General features: G+C 38.3%; 1 protein-coding gene across 1 annotated transcript; it reads left to right on the forward strand.

Annotated features, from left to right (window-relative positions):
• The first annotated feature begins 2,857 nt into the window (after positions 1-2,857).
• polr2b (RNA polymerase II subunit B) lies at positions 2,858-21,436 on the forward strand. The gene is made up of 25 exons (XM_080415881.1): positions 2,858-3,018; positions 4,346-4,418; positions 4,668-4,818; positions 5,159-5,271; positions 5,946-6,165; positions 6,566-6,724; positions 7,282-7,446; positions 7,847-8,043; positions 8,753-8,872; positions 9,079-9,265; positions 9,489-9,632; positions 10,689-10,828; positions 12,328-12,439; positions 13,955-14,109; positions 14,559-14,757; positions 15,255-15,423; positions 15,716-15,812; positions 16,018-16,112; positions 16,676-16,926; positions 17,066-17,155; positions 17,795-17,902; positions 18,416-18,529; positions 18,695-18,855; positions 19,680-19,875; positions 21,027-21,436. The coding sequence occupies exons 1-25, from the start codon at positions 3,000-3,002 to the stop codon at positions 21,114-21,116; spliced, it is 3,525 nt and encodes a 1,174-aa protein (XP_080272007.1). The 5' UTR covers positions 2,858-2,999; the 3' UTR covers positions 21,117-21,436.
• The last annotated feature ends 450 nt before the right edge of the window (positions 21,437-21,886 follow it).

Genomic DNA, 21,886 nt, shown 5'->3' on the forward strand with positions numbered 1-21,886 from the left:
CACACAAAATGATTAACAACGTACAGTACTAAAAGAAAATGTTTTGTGCTTAGTATTTTATCATTTAAATAAGTGGCCCTGGGAACGTGAATCTTTTTGCTTAGGTTAATGCATTTTGTTACTTTCTTTTTTGTTATTAGATAGAACGTTGTTATATTGTTATAATCTCTGTTTCATTTGGTAAGAGCTATATAACCACAAAAACATTTATATATTCTAATGTTTTATGGATCATCTGCTGATTACCTGTTTGATTTGTTAGGAAGGATAATGTGACTCCATAATGATGGCTTGATTTCCTTGTTTTTTCTCTCATGGAAAGAGCTTGAGCTCTGTGCACATTGGTGGCTTGGCTCAAGAGAAGAGTCAGTAGAATAAAATGCTTTCTTTGAGAAATTCTTGTTTTACATAGGCTACTTCTTTGTGCAAATACTTCCACGTACTTTGGTGTGTATTTCAGACATCACACTCAAGTTCAGGTTCATGTCATCTTTATTGTTGTCCCAACTCCAAAACTCAAAATGTTTGCCTCTTTCTTAGACAAATATTGTACAATTTGGCCAATGTTTGCTCATGTGTTGGTTACTTTTGACGCATTAATGGACTTTAGTTATTAGTTTACTTATTAGTTTATCTTTTTTCATTTTACATGTATTAAAAGGGTCTTAAAAGTTCTTACATTCGCACTTACCCTGTAGTGTATACAATTATACGGTATACATATAACAAGACCAGGAGACCTGGTTCTGCCAGACCCAGACTTCACATGACGTATCAGCCTGTGTCTATGCCCAGAATGGAGAGTACAGTGGTTGATGAGCTTTACTTAATTACATACTTGTGACATAATAATGATGTCATGAATAGTTCGTGACGAAAGGGGACGAAAGGGGGACAGACTTTTTTGGCTGGGGCCGGGGGACAAAGTGACCATGCCCATGTATGGACCATGTTCTATGCCCATGTATGGACAGACTTTTTTGGGGGACAGAATTTTTTTTGGCTGGGGCCGGAGGACAAAGTGACAGACTTTTTTTTGGCTGGGGCCGGAGGACAAAGTGACCATGCCCATGTATGGACAAAACGGGTACAAAGCCTCATGTAAGCCTGACCCCTTGGGTCTGGCAAAAAGTAGGAATTAAGAAATCCCAAAAAGGTTGCTCATGCAAAATTTCAAATCAATGGAGGACAAAGTACTCACATTTCAATTTTTTTTATTTTTATTGGCACACACCAATAAACGAACGCTTACGCGTTTCAGCTATGAGCCTTCATCAGAGCATCATTTCATCAGTGCTCATTTCTAGTTCCCCTCCACTATCATATATAATTAAATAATCAATATTAAAGGTAGGGTAAGTGATTTAATTTGGTTAAAATAAGTGTTAAATCAGCGCCCATACCCTACCCTAGGTGGGGTTGGCTACTCTGTGTGGAGGGGCCTACTCTGTGTGGAGTTTGCTCTCCCCGTGTCTCTCAGGGTAGTTAATACCCTCACAAAAACATGTAGTAATCCTGGTCGCTATACCGCCTCCCCCATGACAGCCGGGGCGCCTGATGGAGTAGAAGGGAACTGGTTGGAATAACGTGTTCCTTCCACGCGCTACGTCCAACCAGGGAAACTCCACCCTGTCAGGTGACAAGAAGGTCAGTTGGCTCTCAAGCATTGAAGGAGGCATGAACTCGGCCCTGGCCTCCCTAGGCTGGTGAGGGGAATGTAGCGCCCAGGATCACTTAAAAAATTGGCACCGGTTGAAAAATAAGGGTTACAAAATCGCGGGATAAAAAATATAAGTTAAAAATACAAATAAAAAGTGTTAAATAGCTCTATATTCTGATAGTACTCATTCCTATAGAGTGTTTGTTCAGTAAGGGCGCGCTCCCACCAAGAGTTGGCTGGCCACTGTTAAACGCAGGTTGTGCGCGGCCACAGTTTTTTGCAGCCAGCGGATTCTAAAAAACGGGAGTGTCGCGCCTGTCACTCACTTTCAGGACCCTCCCCGCAGCCCGCACTGCCCACTGCCTGCTGCCTTGAGCACCATGTTGCTTCCTGAGTCTTGAGACGGTCCGCCTTCGACTCACCCGATTGGACAGAGGGAGAAAATCAGCGCCTGCCTCCAGCAGTTTTATGCTTAGTCGCGGAGAGCAGATAAACGCAAGGTCTGCGCGAGAGGCGGAAAAATCTGCTCTTGCGTGAATCAACGCATTTGCATTGACAATGCATTGGCAGATTCTGCAAACAGCGGCCAGCCAACTCTTGGTGGGAGCGCGCCCTAAAAGGAGTCTCCCATGTCTCTCTCCAGCTCTTTATTAAACAGAAAATGCATTTTCAGTGCTCTCTCCTGATTGGCTTAAATTTTCAGGTCACCTACCTGAAAATGTACTATATTCTGTTTACTAAAGAGCTGGAGAGACCCTTGTGACTGAAAAAACACTCTGTAGCAATGATTACTATCAGAATATACGTAGTACTTAAACCATTTTAACAAAAGAAAATAAATTACCCAAAAATCACTTACCCTACCTTTAATATGAATATGAATAATAATATTAATATTAATATTAATATTAATATTAATATTAATATTAATATTAATATTAATAATATCATCATTAATAATAATAATTAATGAATATAGAAAATATTGTTTTGCCAATGTATCAAGCAAAACATAGGTATCTATCAAGCACATTTAGCCTTGGCTCAAGACAATCATAGATGTATTCTATGATAGTCTTGATCCAAGGCAAGTAACTTTTTACAATACAAACGTGCTGTTATTTTGAAGTCCACATTACGGGAAGTTCAACTTCTAAACCGGAAGTGTATCAGTTGTTTAACTTGTGTTGTCTTCGTCCATTGTATAGCAGCGGCAAGTAGTAGCAGGCAGCCTGCTAGCAAAACGCTGGGTAGAAGACACAACGTTTCACATGCGTTCTGGTATTAAAACATTAGTTATTGGACTGGTTTGAGGTCTACAGTATAAACACCAGACATCATGTATGACCAGGACGAAGGTAAGGAGATGTTTGGACGAGTAATGAAGAGACGTTGTTAACAGACCGTACCGACTTATAGCGAGGAAACGCTAAACGCTACTGTCTGGCGCGCTCTCTAACCATGTTGTTGTTTTTCTGTATCTTACCTGTACCTATTACTGGTCATATAGACCAAGGACCACCATATCTCTGAGTTACAACCACATAAGGGTCCATTTGGTTCCTATCTATCCATCATTTATATGGGGAACCCCTTCAAGGACCCCTGTGGGTCCCCGGACCCCGCTTTGAGAACCAATGATATAACTAATAACACGAATGATAACAGAATGGGTATATAAACAAGTAGCCCTGAAACATGACTGTCATAGCTTGTGACAGACGAGCGTCATGTGAACCATGGCTAATAGACATGGTACGTGGTGGTGTCATTTCTTTGGCTATCTAGTATCTAGCCATTGTTTTTGTGTGTGCAGATTTGTAGTGTTAAATTAGCTTTGTTTAAAGTGGTGTAAAGTAACTAACTAAGAACATTTACTAGTAATTGAGTACTATTTTGAGTTTTTTAATGTTTAACTTTTCTTGAATATTCTCAGTTATTTCTACTCCAGTTCTACTCCACTACATCTCGGAGGCAAATGCTCCACTACAATTATTTGAAAACTTTAGTCACTAGTTACTTTGTAGATTTTGATTATTATAATACAAAGCATACACTAACCACTTCAGCCCTATATACATTTTGTCCATTTGAAAATGGCAGATCTACAAGCTCACAATGAGCTTGTAGATCTGCTATTTTCAAAAGATTTTTATGCATTTTATACATTTGAAAACTTGTGAAATGGCACATTCTGCACAATGAGTACTTTCTACTTTTGGTACTTTAAGTACATTTTTATACCAATACTTTTGTACTTTGTACTTTTTATTCCGGACTTTTACTTGTAACAGTATTTCTACGTTGTAGTATTGATACTTAAGTAAAACATTTGAGTATTCTTTCCACCACTGGTATGTAATCATGGTGGCGTTTTTCTTTGTCAGCTAGCCATTGTTTTTGTGTGTGCAGATTTATAGTGTTAAATTAACTTTGTTTTATCCTTCAGTGTTGGCATGAAACTACAGCATGGATGCTTACGTTACTTTTGAGGGGTTTCTATTTTTGATTGTGGGGGTTATAATTTATAATTTCTAAGGTATTATTCAATGCAATCGAAGTATATATCTATTCATTTCGCATTTACTTCTCTGCTTTCAAGCGTGATGAAGTTTACTTTTAACAACAACACATACGTTTTGTGTTATCATTATTGTTAATAATTATTGTTATTACTATACTCAGATATCCAGTATGATGAAGACGAGGATGAAATTACCCCAGATCTGTGGCAGGAGGCCTGCTGGATTGTCATTAGGTAATTTTATACTGACTTAACCAGTATAAGTCATTATTATGTAAATTGTTTTATATAAGTTGTCAGATAATTTCACTGTTCTTCATTCATAGGATTGTCAGCACCACTTGAACTGCAAATCTACATGTTTACACACACACACACACACACACACACACACACACACACACACACACACACACACACACACACACACACACACACACACTAAACAGTTTTTATAAACTGTTGTCTGGTTGCTGTTTTCAGTTCCTATTTTGATGAGAAAGGTCTGGTGCGTCAGCAACTGGATTCATTTGATGAGTTCATCCAGATGTCAGTTCAGAGGATCGTGGAAGATGCTCCACCCATTGACCTGCAGGCAGAGGCCCAACACACCTCTGGAGAGGTGGAGGATCCGGTGGGTGGAGAGATAACTTACTGCTAATAACAGGGCAAATTCATATTCTTCTGGCAAATGTGGTTCTTAGGTCTAATTTTGAAGTAACTTTGAAAACTTCCCGGTAACTTTAGGAATTAACACTATTATGTCTAAACTCAGGGTTTTACGGTGGTCTACTTTGGCTAAAGCCTGCTATAATCTAATAGTTTGTTGCTGTTGTCTCTACAAAGAAAGCTTGTTATAATGTAATAGTTTGTTACTTTTGTCTCTACAGAGAAAGCCTGATATAATAGTATGTTTCCGCTGTCTGCATAGAAAGTCTGGTATAACTAAAAGTTTGTTGCTCTGGTCTCTACAGCCTCGCTACCTTTTGAAGTTTGAACAGATCTATTTGTCCAAGCCAACTCACTGGGAGAGAGACGGGGCACCATCTCCTATGATGCCCAATGAAGCTCGACTACGCAACCTTACGTATGTTACCGTGATGCATCTATTCCCTTTAGAAATGCCTCTAGTCTCCACTGCAATTTACAAGACTATAGACTCTTCAGTACAGCAGCATTTCTTTAACAATTCTTTGTCCATTATGAAGAATGTTCTCGATCAGAAATTAATCTCTTACTTGGGTGTCGAGATTTTTCACCACTCAGTGCAATTGCAGGTACAAAAGGCTATTGAAAATAGGTGTCTAAATTTAGTTATAAAAGCTACATTGATGCTTTTAGCTCTCTCCCTTCCTTGTTTAGGATTAGTTAGTTTGTCAGATGAATACACTTATACAATTGTGGAAGCAAAACAAATTACGTTATTTTTGTATTTAAAAAAAAAAAGTGTTAAAGCTCTGTATTCTGATAGTAATCATTGCTATAGACTAGAGTATTTGGTCAGTAACAGGTGTCCCTGTCACTCCAGCTCAAAACAGAAAATACATTTTCAGGTCGGAATACCAATTTTATTTTTTACAGCAATGATTACTATCACAATATAGAGCCGTAACCTTTTAATATATCACTTACAGCACCTTTAATTATTACTTTTAATGTCCTATATGTGGTTGAAGTTAATATTAATAGAGTTAAGATAGTACTCTGACAAAGCGCAATTCAATATTTGTCTTTAATAATGTAATGAATTGTTTATTACAGGTACTCTGCCCCACTGTATGTAGACATAACTAAAACCATCATTAAAGAAGGTGAAGACCAGCTTCAAACTCAACACCAGAAGACCTTCATCGGTAAAATACCCATCATGCTTCGCTCCACCTACTGCCTACTGAGTGGCTTAACGGACCGTGATCTCTGTGAGCTGAATGAGTGTCCGTTGGACCCTGGAGGTTACTTCATCATCAATGGCTCAGAGAAGGTAACCCAAACCTCACAGGTTCAATTCCCATGACCAGTGTGTAAAACACATGAGATTATTTACACTCACCGGCCATTGTATTTGGTACGCCTGTCCAACTGCACGTTTTCTACCTAGCCAATTACTTCTCAATGACTCAATGCATTTAGGGATGCACGTATGGTCAAGGCGATCTGCTGCAGTTCAAACTGAGCATCAGAATATGGAAGGAAGGTGATTTAAGTGACTTTGAACGTGGCCTGAACCGTTGATACAAGGCAGGATGGATCCATTCTTTCATGTTGTAGACAGCAATATCTGACCCTACCATCCGAATGTACAAAGTGTACTGTCGCTCACATTATGGAGTGTTGTGAGCTTGTAATTTCAGTGGTTAATTATTTCTTTTTTTTGTGTTTAGGTGCTGATTGCCCAGGAGAAGATGGCCACCAACACTGTGTATGTGTTTGCTAAAAAGGACAGTAAATATGCATACACTGGAGAGTGCCGCTCCTGTCTGGAGAACTCCTCCAGACCCACCAGCTCCATCTGGGTCAGCATGATGGCCAGAGGAGGACAGGTACAATGTTTCTGTTGAACACAAACTGATTTTAACACAAGGTACATTGTATTGTACAATATTTGGAGGTCCTATTCAAGATTTTAATGAGCTACCTTAATCAAACCACAAGTCTATGGAAAGACTGTGTCATTATATGAGTATAATATTTATAATATTGTGGGTAAGACCAATCTAAAGGGCCATTTACACTGAGCACTATAACTATGAAAATATAGTTTACTTCTTTCTTTTTTTTGGCATGTGGATGGCGTTCACACCAACTATAAAACAATACAATGGTGAACGTTATAGTTATCGTTTTAGTGCTCTGTGTGAATAGCACATAAGAGGAGACAGCCAGTACATATGCTGTAGTAGGAAAGAGTAAACATTTCTTCTTCGTTTTTTTTAATCGATACCGGTATCTGTATTAGCCGATCTGAGGAAAACAATCGATGATCAATATCGGCTTCTAACATCCTGATCGAAGCAGCCCTAAAAATTGGTAATGAGAGCCTGAGATATTACTATCTGCAGTATGTTTATGTTTGTGTATATGTATGATTGATCAACAGGGTGTGAAGAAGAGTGCTATTGGCCAGAGGATCGTGTCAACTCTGCCTTACATCAGACAGGAAGTTCCCATCATCATCGTGTTCCGAGCTCTGGGCTTTGTGTCTGACAGAGACATCCTGGAACACATCATCTATGACTTTGATGACCCAGAGATGATGGAAATGGTAAATATCTGCCCTGTGCCATGCTGTAATGTTGTAAATACCGCCACTGTCGGGTGGAAACCTTCTATGTCCACAACTATTCCTTTTTCATTATTATTTTAAAATAGTGAAAATTGCCGATCTACAAGCTCACAACGTGTCACATCGCGACCCTATTTTCACTACTTTTGTGCGACACTCTTGTATGACGAAGTAGGGTATTACTTTACAAAAAAACATGTTGAAGTATGGAGAAACAAGGTTTCTACCCGACGACGACGATATTCTCCTGATAACTAGTAATACTACTGAAAGACAGAGATCCTTTATATATATTATTACCATATTAGGTATACTCTATATATTTGTTATTGAAGTGAGCCATTTTCTACATTTCGATTTGTCTTTTTGTGTTTATTAGGTGAAACCGTCTCTGGATGAGGCCTTTGTGATCCAGGAACAGAACGTGGCTCTGAACTTCATCGGGTCGAGAGGAGCCAAGCCTGGTGTGACAAAGGAGAGGAGGATTAAATACGCCAAAGAGGTTCTACAGAAGGAAGTCCTGCCACATGTTGGAGTCAGTGACTTCTGTGAGACAAAGAAGGCTTATTTTCTAGGGTAAGAAAAATAAGTGCTGATACGGTACTTCAGCAGCTTTGTTTTATTAACTTAAAATTCATCTTCTGCCTAGGCCTGTCACAATTATTTATTACACAATCGTCTAATTGCAATTATTTGAGATAATTGCAATTATTTTTGCATAATCGTCTCCACATCGTTTCCACGTTGAAAGATTTTCAAACCCTGAAAATGTCTGCTTTTTTTTTACATTTAAATCATCAAATATGTCAATAATTTCTTTGTATATTTCGGTTATTTGTCAAATCTGCCCTCTGCTTCATATGTTCCAATGTTCAATGCCAAACACACAATTAAATCGTTAATCGCAATTATTTGAGTGACAATTAATCGTCAACTTAAATTTGTAATCGTGACGGCCCTACTTCTGCCCGACAAACTTGTACGACATAGCGTTTGCTTGCTTATTTAACCACTTTCAACCGGATGTCCCTATTCTGGACATGTAGGCAAAAAATAGAATAAAGAAATCTGGTCTACAATACGTAAGATTATGCGTTGTTAGCTTGCCTTGTAGATTGCTATTTTTGAATTTCTTTGAGTGGGGATTAAGTGGTTAACATTTCAGCCTAACTTTTAAATTGTATTTACCCTAACTAGCCATAAACCGACCAATATCAGAGTGTAGGAGCTCAATGTATTTGCTCAGTATTGACGTTAATGTTTAATATTGTGTTATTTTTATAAGGTACATGGTACACAGACTCCTACTGGCTGCTCTCGGCAGAAGAGAACTGGATGACAGAGATCACTATGGCAACAAGAGGCTGGATCTGGCCGGACCGCTATTGGCTTTCCTCTTCAGAGGGTGAGACTTATTTTATGTCAACATAATGTCCTGACAAAAAAATACCATTTTATTCAGACCAAAAATGCATTCAGTGTTGATCTCACTAGAAAGGGAAAATTATAGTTATATTCTTTATTATGTAACAAGACATTGGTTATTAATAACTCAAAAATATCCTTAGCATCATGGTTTATTAATAATGATTAATATTGTCTTTTATCTAGCATGTTTAAGAACCTGCTGAAGGAAATCAGGATTTATGCCCAGAAGTTCATTGACAGAGGAAAAGACTTCAACCTGGAGTTGGCCATCAAGACCAGAATCATCTCTGATGGTCTGAAGTATTCTCTGGCTACCGGCAACTGGGGAGATGTCAAGAAAGCTCACCAGGCTAGAGCTGGAGTGTCCCAGGTCAGAAAACCCTCTGCTATTAATAATGTTAATAATGCTATTAATACATTTTGAAGTTTTGGGAACTTTCACCTATAATGACAAAATAGGGACGCCACGTTGAAATTGGTTACTCCAGGTACAGCTAGAGTGTCTTGTGTCACGCTCCACCTCCACCCTGGCTCAATTTATTAATCTGTTATATTTGGATAATATGTAATTGATATTATTCTATTATTCTAAGGTGTTGAACCGGTTGACCTTTGCCTCCACCCTCTCCCACCTTCGGAGAGTCAACTCCCCTATTGGCCGAGATGGAAAACTGGCCAAACCACGTCAGCTCCACAACACTCTGTGGGGAATGGTGTGTCCGGCTGAGACCCCTGAGGTGAGGCTAACACACAGCTGCACCAGTACGACACAACTACATTTAAACTTTAATCTTTAACAGTGGTTCTCAAACATTTTCTTGTCAAGGACCCCCAAATTGATATGCATTTGAAAAGAGTTTGTGCCAAGGACCCCCAATAAGAGGAGATTTGTCACATTTCTTTTTGGAAATGGCAGATCTACAAACTTCTAGAGCTGCTATTTTTGAATAGCTGAAATTTTTAAATTTGGTTGTGTTAAAACTGTTCTCATTTTCCTTGGGACCCCCCTGAAGCCCCTCAAGGACTCGTAGACCATATTCCAGGGTCCCCACGGTCATGAAATTCCTGGAAATATTTTGAAATTGAAAAAAAAATAATCCAGTACTGGAAAAGTTTGGGAATTGATCAAAGGTCCTGGAATTGATCAAGGGTCCTGGAAAAATATTTGGCTATGCATTGTTTTTGGCTATTGATTTTGTTAATACAAAACATTTTCATAAACATGTATAACATTACACGAAATATGTAACATAAGTAGTTTTTCGCCGAACGGGCTGTGTGATGGCATATATTATTTAAATAAAATAAGTCATACGGATGCCATAATGAGTCTTCCAGTGAGCTATGCCCTAATTTTGCACAAAATTTTGAATGAAATTGTACTATTCTATATTCTATGCTTTATTTTTGCTACACTGCCTATCTTTGGGCATTCTACATAGGAGTAAGAGACACATTATTGCGCTGAATGATTGTTATATAGGCATGGAAATTGGGCTAAATATTCTGGAAAAGTTTTGGAAAAGTTTTGGAAATTCATTGCTAAAAATGTGTGGGGACCCTGATATTCACACAGCGGCCATGTTTCTATGAAGTCAATGAAAGTAGCCACCCCGGGTGGTGGCACTTTCAATGTTAAATTCCAATATGGCCGCCGTGTGAATATGGTCTATGGGGGTTGCCGGACCTCTCTTTGAGAACCAGAAATCTACAACACAAACCACAAAACTGTGGAAAAGGGGAAGGTGCTTGAATACTTGATGCAAGAATTAATTTGTTCCTGTGAATTGTAGGGACATGCTGTAGGCCTCGTGAAGAACCTAGCTCTGATGGCCTACATCTCTGTAGGATCTCAGCCATCTCCCATCCTGGAGTTTTTAGAGGAGTGGAGCATGGAGAACCTTGAAGAAATATCACCTGCCGCTATCGCTGAGTATGGCCCTGTCTGTTTGTCTGTCTGGCTGTCACTGAGTATAGCGTTGTCTGTCTGTCTGTCTACTAGTCTAGTACCTATTGGCCATTTTAGCAATTCTCAATAACCTTTCAATACCTGTGTGCAACTTTTTTTAACTGATTGCTGCCAACAGATAGTTTTGTTGATCCTAACTTATTTGTTATCTCGGCATCATTGAGGGTCTACCTCAATACAATGATCTCTCTGAGAATCTTAAATGAATAATTGAATGAATGTCCAACAGAAGGTACACTGTAATTTTTTTATATTTTTATTAGGGAAAATTGTAAGTACATAGTTACAGAGGTACATTTGTATTCCCCTTTTTGTGCTTTTTCCCCCTTATCTCTGTATACATGGAGAAATGGTAATAATAATAAAATATTTGATTTAATATTTTTTTTAAAAGAAAGAAGAAAGAAACGACAGTAGGCTGAGCGACAATAGCAAAGTGATTAGCGGTATCCAGGTGTGTCGTTCTTTGGGCGTATTAGACGTTGGAGTTATTGCATGGTATGAGGATTTAAACTTACAATGTTTGTAAAACTTTTGAAGCACAGTCAAACGGAAAAAATGGGTAAGGATAACAATGAAAAAATAATAATAATAATAATAAAAGAGAAAATACAAGGAAATAATAATGAATGGAAAGAAGAGAGATAAAATTATAATAAAAAAAACACGGTATGAGGGGGAGGACAGGGAAGAGAAGGGGCTGGGGGGGGGATTCAGTCAGGAGGTAATGTTTGTAAGGAACTGAAATAGTTAATAAAATTGTTCCACTTATGGAAAAATGTAGCGCGTGCCCTTAACAGAAAAACTAATCTTTTCCAGCTTGAGAAAAGACATGACGTCCTTTAGCCACATAGAGATGGATGGGGCCTTAGAAGATTTCCATTGCAGTAAAATATGCCGTCTTGCCAGGGGAGATGTAAAGGGCAGGCTATTATATCTAATTGTGTAGAATGTGCCTGCAGCGGGACGCTTGAGACCCCGAATATTGCTATGAGAGGGTTTATCTGTATTTCAAAGCCTAGAACCTTTGACAGGATGGCAAAATAATCACTCCAGAATGTATTAAGTATGGGACAAAGAAAAAACATGTGACTCGCATTGATCTGTAATAGATGGGTATATCTCAGATAGACGGAATCTATAATAGTGAAGTACTTTGAACTGTATGAGTTCTAGTCTTGCACAAGGTAAAATTCGGATAGTTCATTTAACTCTTAGTGTAACCAGATGGACCCATACAATCTCCGAGTTAACTGAACACTGAGGATTTTACTGTGTAGCACTGCAATGAAATGATTAACCTGACACGCCACCTGAAATAATAATCATCACAGATGAACCAAAATATTTTTTATGTTCCACGGTGAATGGGATATTTTCTTGTTTCTAGTATATTATGCGATGCTTTAGTAGTATTTTGTGTGTTTCTAGTGTAACAATATGAAATGTTTTCTTGTCTCCAGCGCGACTAAGATCTTTGTGAATGGATGTTGGGTTGGAATCCATAAAGACCCAGAGCAGTTGATGAACACACTGAGAAAACTGAGAAGGCAAATGGACATCATTGTGTCTGAGGTAAAACACCAGCTATACCCTATATAAACCAGAAGGTACTGTGAGAAGAGACATCGCATATCTAAGGTTACATCATTATTATGATTGCTGTATATCTCCACTTCAGGGAGAGACGAGGATGCATACAGTCACCCCCTGTTGGTCTACACTGTCCTTATGATTAATAATTAACTGCATTAACAACTAGAAGGTACTGTTCCTGAAGAAACAGTGTGGGATCGCTAAGAATGTTGATGGTATTGAGTATTGATAGTGTTAGTAGAGTTAAAGGTTTAAAGGTTTTAAAGGTTTTAAAGGTTCTAAAGTTTTGAAAGGTTCTAAAGGTTTGAAAGGTTTGAAAGGTTTAAGAGGTTTGAAAGGTTTAAGAGGTTCTAAAGGTTTGAAAGGTTCTAAAGCTTTGAATGGTTCTAAAGGTTTGAAAGGTTTGAAAGGTTTAAGAGGTTCTAAAGGTTTGAAAGGTTTAAGAGGTTCTAAAGGTTTGAAAGGTTTGAAAGGTTCTAAAGGTTTGAAAGGTTCTAAAGGTTTGAAAGGTTTGAAAGGTTTGAAAGGTTTGAAAGGTTTGAAAGGTTTAAGAGGTTCTAAAGGTTTAAGAGGTTCTAAAGGTTTGAAAGGTTCTAAAGGGTATTTACTTTAAATTATTTTTAGTCACTTTATTTACTTTAAAGTATTTTTTACTAATTTTTACAACTTTTAAGTATTTTTACTATTTTTTTTCAACTTTTAAGTATTTTTACTCATGTTGAGTACTTTTAAGTATTTTTACTCAGTATAAGTACTCTTAAGTATTTTTAATCAAGGTACTTACTTTAAAGTATTTTTAGTCACTTTATTTACTTTAAAGTAGCTTTTACAAATTTTTACAACTTTTAAGTATTTTTACTCTTTTTATCAACTTTTAAGTATTTTTACTATTTTTTTCAACTTTTAAGTATTTTTACTCATTTTGAGTACTTTTAAGTATTTTTACTCAATATAAGTACTCTTAAGTATTTTTACTCATGGTATTTACTTTAAAGTATTTTTAGTCACTTTATTTACTTTAAAGTAGCTTTTACTAATTTTTACAACTTAAGTATTTTTACTCTTTTTATCAACTTTTAAGTATTTTTACCATTTAAAAAGTGAAATATCTCTAAAAGTACAAATGATTTCAAAAATTCTAATGGTAGCCAATATGTCCTAAGTAGGCTGAACGTTATAGAGTTGGAACGGAGTTTCTAGCTAAAAGTATGAATTTCTCCATTGAAATGAATGGGAGTTTTTTAGAAGTAAAAAGTGAAATATCTCTAAAAGTACAAATGATTTCAAAAATTCAAATGGTAGCCGATATGTCCTAAGTAGGCCGAACGTTGTAGAGTTGGAACAGAGTTTGTAGCTAAAAGTATGAAGGACTAGTTAGGGGCCAAAAAACGGTACCAAAAACGGTACCAAAACATTGAAGATAACAGTAGTGTGATCGCTTTAGCGATCCCACAATGACATCAATTATTAATACTAATTGTAATATATTTATAGGTGTCTATGATCAGGGACATTAGAGAAAGAGAGATCAGGATCTATACAGACGCCGGGAGGATCTGTCGCCCCCTGTTGATCGTGGAAAAACAGAAACTGTTGCTGAAGAGGCGTCACATTGATCAACTGAAAGAGAGAGAGTACAACAACTACAGGTAACTTGACCATTCTGCCTGCATAGTATGTCACTGTCTATCTTTCTGTTTCTTTCTATTTCTTAGATTTTCTTACCTTTTTGAAGTAATCACAGAATATTTATCTCCAGTATGATCGATCCCCTGATGGTTGCTAATCACAGAGGGTTTCACTGTGCTTCCACGAAAAAGAAAAAAAAACAATCATTGCGACATCCCGTCCATGTCTCGGCCAAAAATACATAGTAATAAAAAAAAAGTACACAGGAGCAGAGATACAGGATTTTTAAGTAATAACTTAACCAAGAAGTGAATGGAGCAGCAAATCTTCGGATCACGATATCTTGGGTTCTGTGTGAGGGGGAAAAAATATTTTTTTTACGTTATTTTAATCTGTGAAATATGTTTGTTTGATTAACTGTTGCACTCCTATTACAATGTGTTTATAATGTGTATTGTGATGTTTGCAGTTGGCAGGATCTGGTGGCCAGCGGTGTTGTCGAGTACATTGATACATTGGAGGAGGAGACTGTGATGTTGGCCATGACTCCTGATGATCTCCAGGAGAAAGGTGTAGCCTACTGCTCCACCTACACCCACTGTGAGATCCACCCGTCCATGATCCTGGGAGTCTGCGCTTCCATTATACCCTTCCCTGACCACAACCAGGTGACCTATGTCCTCTAGACCATAATACTAACCTTCAATCCCCCCTACCCTGAATCCTACAACTAACCATCCTTGATCTGAACACGTACCAGTCGGCTATGGCTGGGCCATTAACTGAAAATATACCAATAACCGACTTATAATCGAGAAGCAAGGTTAAAGAAATTATAAATAATTCTATAATCGACTAAATCGATTAGTCTACTAATCTATTAATAGTCTATAATCAATAATATATCTATTATTAGTCTGTTAACTACTTGACCCTGTATAAAGTTACCCTGAAAATAACTGATCTACAAGCTCACAGCAGGTCGCATCGCGATGCGTTGTAGATCTGCTAATTTCACTTTTTTGGAATAATCGTTCATTAATTGTAGTCGATGCAAAAGTTTAAAATAATTGTGATATTGATTTGAAGTCATATCGCCCAGCCCTACAGTGAGCTATCTTTATGTTGTGTGGTGTTATATTATGTGATATTTCTGTCTATTTAGTCTCCCAGGAACACATACCAGTCAGCTATGGGGAAACAGGCGATGGGAGTTTACATCACCAACTTCCATGTTCGTATGGACACTTTAGCCCACGTGCTGTATTACCCCCAAAAGCCCCTTGTCACCACCAGGTCTATGGAGTACCTACGCTTCAGAGAACTACCCGCCGGTATGACACACCCTTAGAAAAATAGAATATATACACAGATTTAGCCACATAAATCCTAGCGTCCTTTTCTGGGAATGTCATAAGAGGCATGCCCAGAAAAGGCAGCAAATGAGAAAGATCTACAACCTCACAACGAACCTCACAATCTGTTCAACGTGAGATTCGTTTTTTGTGAATTTGCTTTTTATCTGTCATTGTACAAATCTATATGCTTTGAAATAATGTGACCCAAGTTAGTTTTTTCACTTAATTTACTTGACATAATTGGTAAACTGTAATATTGATGTTTCAGGTATCAACTCCATTGTTGCCATTGCTTCATACACTGGTTACAACCAGGAAGACTCTGTCATTATGAACCGCTCAGCTGTTGACCGAGGATTCTTTAGGTTGGATATTTAACATTTAACATCAGCATTCAGATTTCACATTTCTTGTATCTTTCAATACTTATATTTTAGATAAAACATTATTATTAAATGTTAAATGATCTTTTACATTTATTTTGTGTTATTCTTTTGTAATTCAAATGTTTTTGATTTTACATTGTTTAAGGGTACAAAGTGATTTGTAAGTTGATATTTTGTCCTCCAGGTCTGTGTTCTATCGGTCCTACAAGGAACAGGAGTCCAAGAAAGGCTTTGATCAGGAGGAGATCTTTGAGAAACCCACCAGGGAGACTTGCCAGGGTATGTCGTCTTCTCTTCTTCTGTGAAAACGCTAACACCAATGATTACATGGCTCTTGAACAATTAAGGATTTCTTTAATTTATACAAGCTCCCAGTGTGTGAATGTAAGGTCACCCAATCTTACTGGGTCAGAACATAATACCTTTACTTTATACCTAAACCTATCTATCTCTCACCTTATGTATGAACCCAGACATTTATAAGTGTATACCTAAACTTAACCACCTACAACCTAATGTTTAACACAGAGATGTTTAACTTATACTTAAACGTCTCTAACATGATGTCTAAAAACAGCCATTTATAACGTTATACCTAAACTATCTCTAACCATAGCATGTGTATATACTGTGTGTTATGATTTGATGCTATAGCTGTGTTTATTTCTGTACTTCACCCTCTTAAAGTAGTAAAGGGGCTATACACACATATCTCATGACACCCATAATCCCATATTAAAAATAAACCATGCTATACTACATGCTATACTACTATGAATTACACCTTACACATTTACTTATGGTGGTCAGAGTTAGACTCAACTCTCCTGCCTTTCCCCCAGGCATGAGACATGCGATCTACGACAAGCTAGATGATGATGGGTTGATAGCTCCAGGGGTTCGAGTCTCAGGAGAAGACGTGATCATTGGAAAAACGGTCACCCTGCCAGAGAACGACGACGAGTTGGACAGCACCAACCGCCGCTACACAAAGAGAGACTGCAGCACTTTCCTCCGAACCAGTGAGACTGGCATCGTAGACCAGGTCATGGTCACTCTCAACCAGGAGGGATACAAGTTTTGTAAGATCAGGGTGAGTCTTCAGCTGACCTCTGATGTCTGGAGGCCAAACTCTTGAGTCCCAACCCTGATTGGGACCCAGCACATGTCCACCCTGCTGTCTAATGTCGTAATGTTTCACTAATGTCCACACTGATGTCTTCTGTTTGCAGGTTCGATCTGTTCGAATTCCACAGATTGGAGACAAGTTTGCCAGTCGACACGGACAAAAGGGAACCTGTGGAATCCAGTACCGACAGGAGGTAATAACACTACAGAACTATAATAGTACTACAAAACTATATATTGCTGCTGCAGTACAGATAGCAGGTAATGCTATAGTTTGGTCCGATCAATCGGCCGCCGATTTGTACCAAATGACTTGACCAGTCGTTTCCAAATTGCCGGACCTCTTAAACCTATCAATGGCGGTAATAGTTATAACTGCAAAGTGATATTTGTTTCTTACAATGTAACAGACTGAAGTGAACATCATCTAGCAATGACAAAATCTAAACTGACTTCTTAACACAAAAACAAAACTACTTATCGAAACATGACAGTTTATTCTATATTTTTGCATATTTGATCAAATTAAATGTGTGTCACGTGCCTTCTGTCTGATGGAAGAATATTTGGAGGTCCTAGGAATGAGTTGTGTTTAATGATAGGCTACAATTCCATTTAACTGAAAACAATTGATTCTGTATGTGAAAAAGTGAGTATTCACTCGAAACAGTATTCAATGTTTTTAATTATTATTATTCTGTTCAGTCATGAACATCCCTAGTTTGTTCTAATTGTTTTATTGGCTCATTAACCTTGGTAATAATCGTAACAGAAATAACAATGATAGGTGTACTAATAGTAACGGTACTAATCCTTTTTGTTGTGTGTATTAGGACATGCCGTTTACATGTGAAGGAATCACTCCTGACATCATCATAAACCCTCATGCCATCCCGTCTCGTATGACGGTCGGGCATTTAATCGAGTGTCTGCAGGGAAAGGTATGATTGACATTTAAATAATTTATTGTGTGAATGTTCACAACATTACAATCGACCAATAGTACAAGGAGTACAAAGATCAGGGTTCTAGAGGAGACACAATTGTCCTGTAATTTTAAAAGATAATGGAAGGAGCTAGTGACAGAACTTGAATAGAGAGAATAATGTAGATTTTGTTTTTAAATTAGGTGACAAAAATAGAATAATCCAGATAAATTAGTGTAGTACAGTGGTTCTCAACCTTTTCTTGATCGGGGCCCACTTTGTGAAATAATTTGCGGTCAGATGGGTGGGCCTCATGCATTTCAATCCAGAGCAAGTTCCTATTTATCACAATGAAAACAAACTCTTCAAGGTTTTAAGAAAACATTCCATGTCTAAATCGTAGTGTTTTGCCAATTATTTGGAGGGCCCACTTGCAATACCTTCGCGGCCCACTGCTTGAGAACCACTGGTGTAGTAGTTTCATCAACATCACTATTATCAGTATAATAATTTGTTTTTATATTGTAGGTGTCGGCTAATAAAGGGGAGATTGGCGATGCCACTCCATTTAACGATGCCGTTAATGTCCAGAAAGTTTCCAACCTGCTGTCAGAGTACGGCTATCACCTGAGAGGAAATGAGGTACTGTCTCTTACCTGTTTGTTGTTTGTTTTCTAGATTGTTAATAAGCGATATAAATAGTTATAAATTATGACTTAATAGTCATAATGCTTAACAAGTTTCCTTTGCTAGATCAAATGCATAGCGATGAATTGATGGTGTTTCCTTCTCTCTCTCTCTCTTCAGGTGCTGTATAACGGCTTTACAGGTCGTAAACTGACTTCTCAGATTTTCATCGGTCCAACCTACTATCAACGTCTCAAGCACATGGTGGATGACAAGATCCACTCCAGAGCCAGAGGACCCGTCCAGATCCTCAACAGACAACCAATGGAGGGAAGATCACGGTAAAGAAAAATACTAATGTCGTGTCCTCACCCAGCGTCCCTGTTTTGGGCATGTCATTCATTATAGTTGATCTGTTGCATCGGGATACTTTGAGCTTGTAAATTGGTTATTTTTGTGCAAGTGAGTATAAAATGGGCTTAAGTGGTTAACGTGAATTATCCACAACAGTAATGCCAACATGAATAGAACTAATAAAGAAAAACATCACATGGATGCACCTGGGACGTATCATCAGTGTTGTAGCCTGGGGTCATCGGGTGTTTCGGGTCTTGCAACATACAACATACACTCTCGCCCAGGTGACCCAGCCGGGGTTGATCAAGCCCTGACTTACGTCCCAGTAGCTACCCACAGTCAGTCCTCTTAGGGAAAGACGGGGCCACTCAGTCCGCTTCTCCGGAACTACTCTGCCGGGACTAGGGAGAGGGAGGCTCTGGCACGTGGAGGGACTAGGCTCTGTGGGTGGCCTCCTGGCCGGGCTCCTCCTTCGTCTTACCACTAAGAACTAATAACTAACGTATTTATAACGGCCTCAGGCCATAATGATCTTTGAGCTTTATATCATTGATGTCCGGCAGAAACCTTGTATCTCTATATTTCAACTTTTGATCTTTTGTTGTACATTAAATTCATCATACAAGAGTGTTGTGCAAAAGCAGTGAAAATGCGTTTTTTTTTTTTAAATAATAAATAAAATATTATATTATAAAAATGGAAGGGTTTTGGACTTACAAGGTTTCCACCCGACAGCAACAAATTATCCTGACTGTTTTGTTTTTGGTAGACCTTCATTTCTCTGACCTTGACTTTTGTGTTGTCACAGTGACGGAGGCCTTCGGTTCGGAGAGATGGAGCGTGATTGTCAGATCGCTCACGGAGCTGCTCAGTTCCTCAGAGAACGTCTGTTTGAAGCTTCAGATCCGTACCAGGTCCACGTCTGTAACCTGTGTGGTCTGATGGCCATAGCCAACACCAGAACACACACCTATGAATGTAGAGGGTGTCGCAACAAGACCCAGGTAAACACACACACACACACACACACACACACACACACACACACACACACACACACACACACACACACACACACACACACACACACACACACACACGCACGAATGTCGAGTTAATATACATACACACACACACAAACACACACACACGAATGTCGAGTTAATATACATACACACACACACAAACACACACCTATGAATGTCGAGTTAACATACACACACACACAAACTACAGTTATAGCTAACAGTCATTTTGTTAATCGATTATTCTGATTTACTGTATAGTAGAGGGTAGCACAGGTCAAAAAAAATTACCCGGTCCAAAACGGACCATGAATAATTGGACCGGTCCAAACGGACCTGAGGAAAATGTTTAATTACTGGACCCGGTCCAAAACGGAACTGATGATAATTTCACCGGGACAGAGGAAAACTGGACCTGGTCCAAAACGGACGAGGATCGTTCGATTTTATTATACCCGGTCCAACCCGTATTCGACCCGGTGCACATTAATGCTCATTTCACCGTGGCATTGAGGAGACTAGCTGTGAGTGTCAACTCCCCCCGCATCAGCACAGCCTCTGGAGTGGAGAGGTCACAGAGATGGTCTGTGTTGCAGAGACAGATTTTCTCCGACTTTCTTATCGTCTCCATAGATAATAATGACAAACGTGCTCCACACAGATGATGTTCCAACTTGCAACTTCCCGGTGACTTTTGTTTGCATTTCACCTCGCTAAAGATACCTCAATGGTGTTCGGCGATATGGATTTTGGAGCATAGGTCTCACATTTAGAGTTTAATATTATATATAATATATTTTAAAGGCTGGTCCTCACGGGTCCATCCATATCAGATGGACCGACCGAGACCCGTGCTACCCTCTACTGTATAGTAACATATTGATATTGATTGATATCATATACTTATTGATAATGTAGGCAAAATGATACAAGTTCAAATTAGTGGTAATTATTGTTCATACCCGCAAGTTTCACATGAGCTTAAATCAAATCTCAGGCTCAGCTTAAATCAAATCTATTTCAATTTACTGTTTCCTTAATTGTTTATAAAACACCTTGTAACTCTGTTGTATTCTGCTCTACTTTAGTCTATTCTGTATTATTCTGATCTGTTCTGTTTTGTTGTTTAGATCTCTCTGGTTCGGATGCCATACGCCTGTAAACTTCTGTTCCAGGAGCTGATGTCAATGAGCATCGCTCCTCGAATGATGACCAGCTAGGAAAAAATTTTCCTGTCTTCCTAGAAGAACTTCCTCTCCCTGAAACCTGGAACAGATGACATTAACTAGTGCTTAAAATGTTTTTCTTTTTTGTCAGTAGTAATTGTGTTAGTTACAGTAAGATTTCGCTCTATTATCCCAGGTTTTTAAGCAAATTAAACTTGACACGTTTGTTAAAGATCTCACCATTTTGAGATATATTTTGTAAGAATGACTGAAAAGTCTGTGGCCAAAAAACGATGAAAAATAATATTTTTTTTACTGGACTACCTAAAGGTAAATAATCGGTTATTAAAAGGATACGTTTCTTTTTTCCCCAAGTTTGTGCCTGGCTCTAATCTTTTAGTGAAGATCATGCAATAGAACTAGCTGAGCATGAACTATGGTGGTACGATATATGCCATTCCCTTGCAAAGCAGATATTGTGAGTTCAAGACCCAGTTGAGGCATTCTTGTGAACTGCATTCCGTTCTGTTTTGAGCCATTCTAGTGACTCAAGGTCAAGGATAACAAATAATGTATGCAAATTAAATCCAACTTCCATCTCATGTACAGTATTTATTGCAACAAACAATCAAATACAAAAAACAGCTGAGGCTAAGAAGAACAAAGTGTTATGAATGAAAAATGTTTTATGAAATAGTAGGCAGTAATAGGTAATTGAACTCCTTCAAGGAACAGGTGGGTGTGATGTAGTCGGCAGGAAGAAGAAAGACAAATAACCATATGAAATTAACAACGATAATCATAATAAAGTAAATCGAGTTAAT

This window comes from Gymnoscopelus braueri (genome assembly GCF_963280865.1).
Source record: "Gymnoscopelus braueri genome assembly, chromosome: 20".
NCBI classification, from domain to species: Eukaryota; Metazoa; Chordata; class Actinopteri; order Myctophiformes; family Myctophidae; genus Gymnoscopelus; species Gymnoscopelus braueri.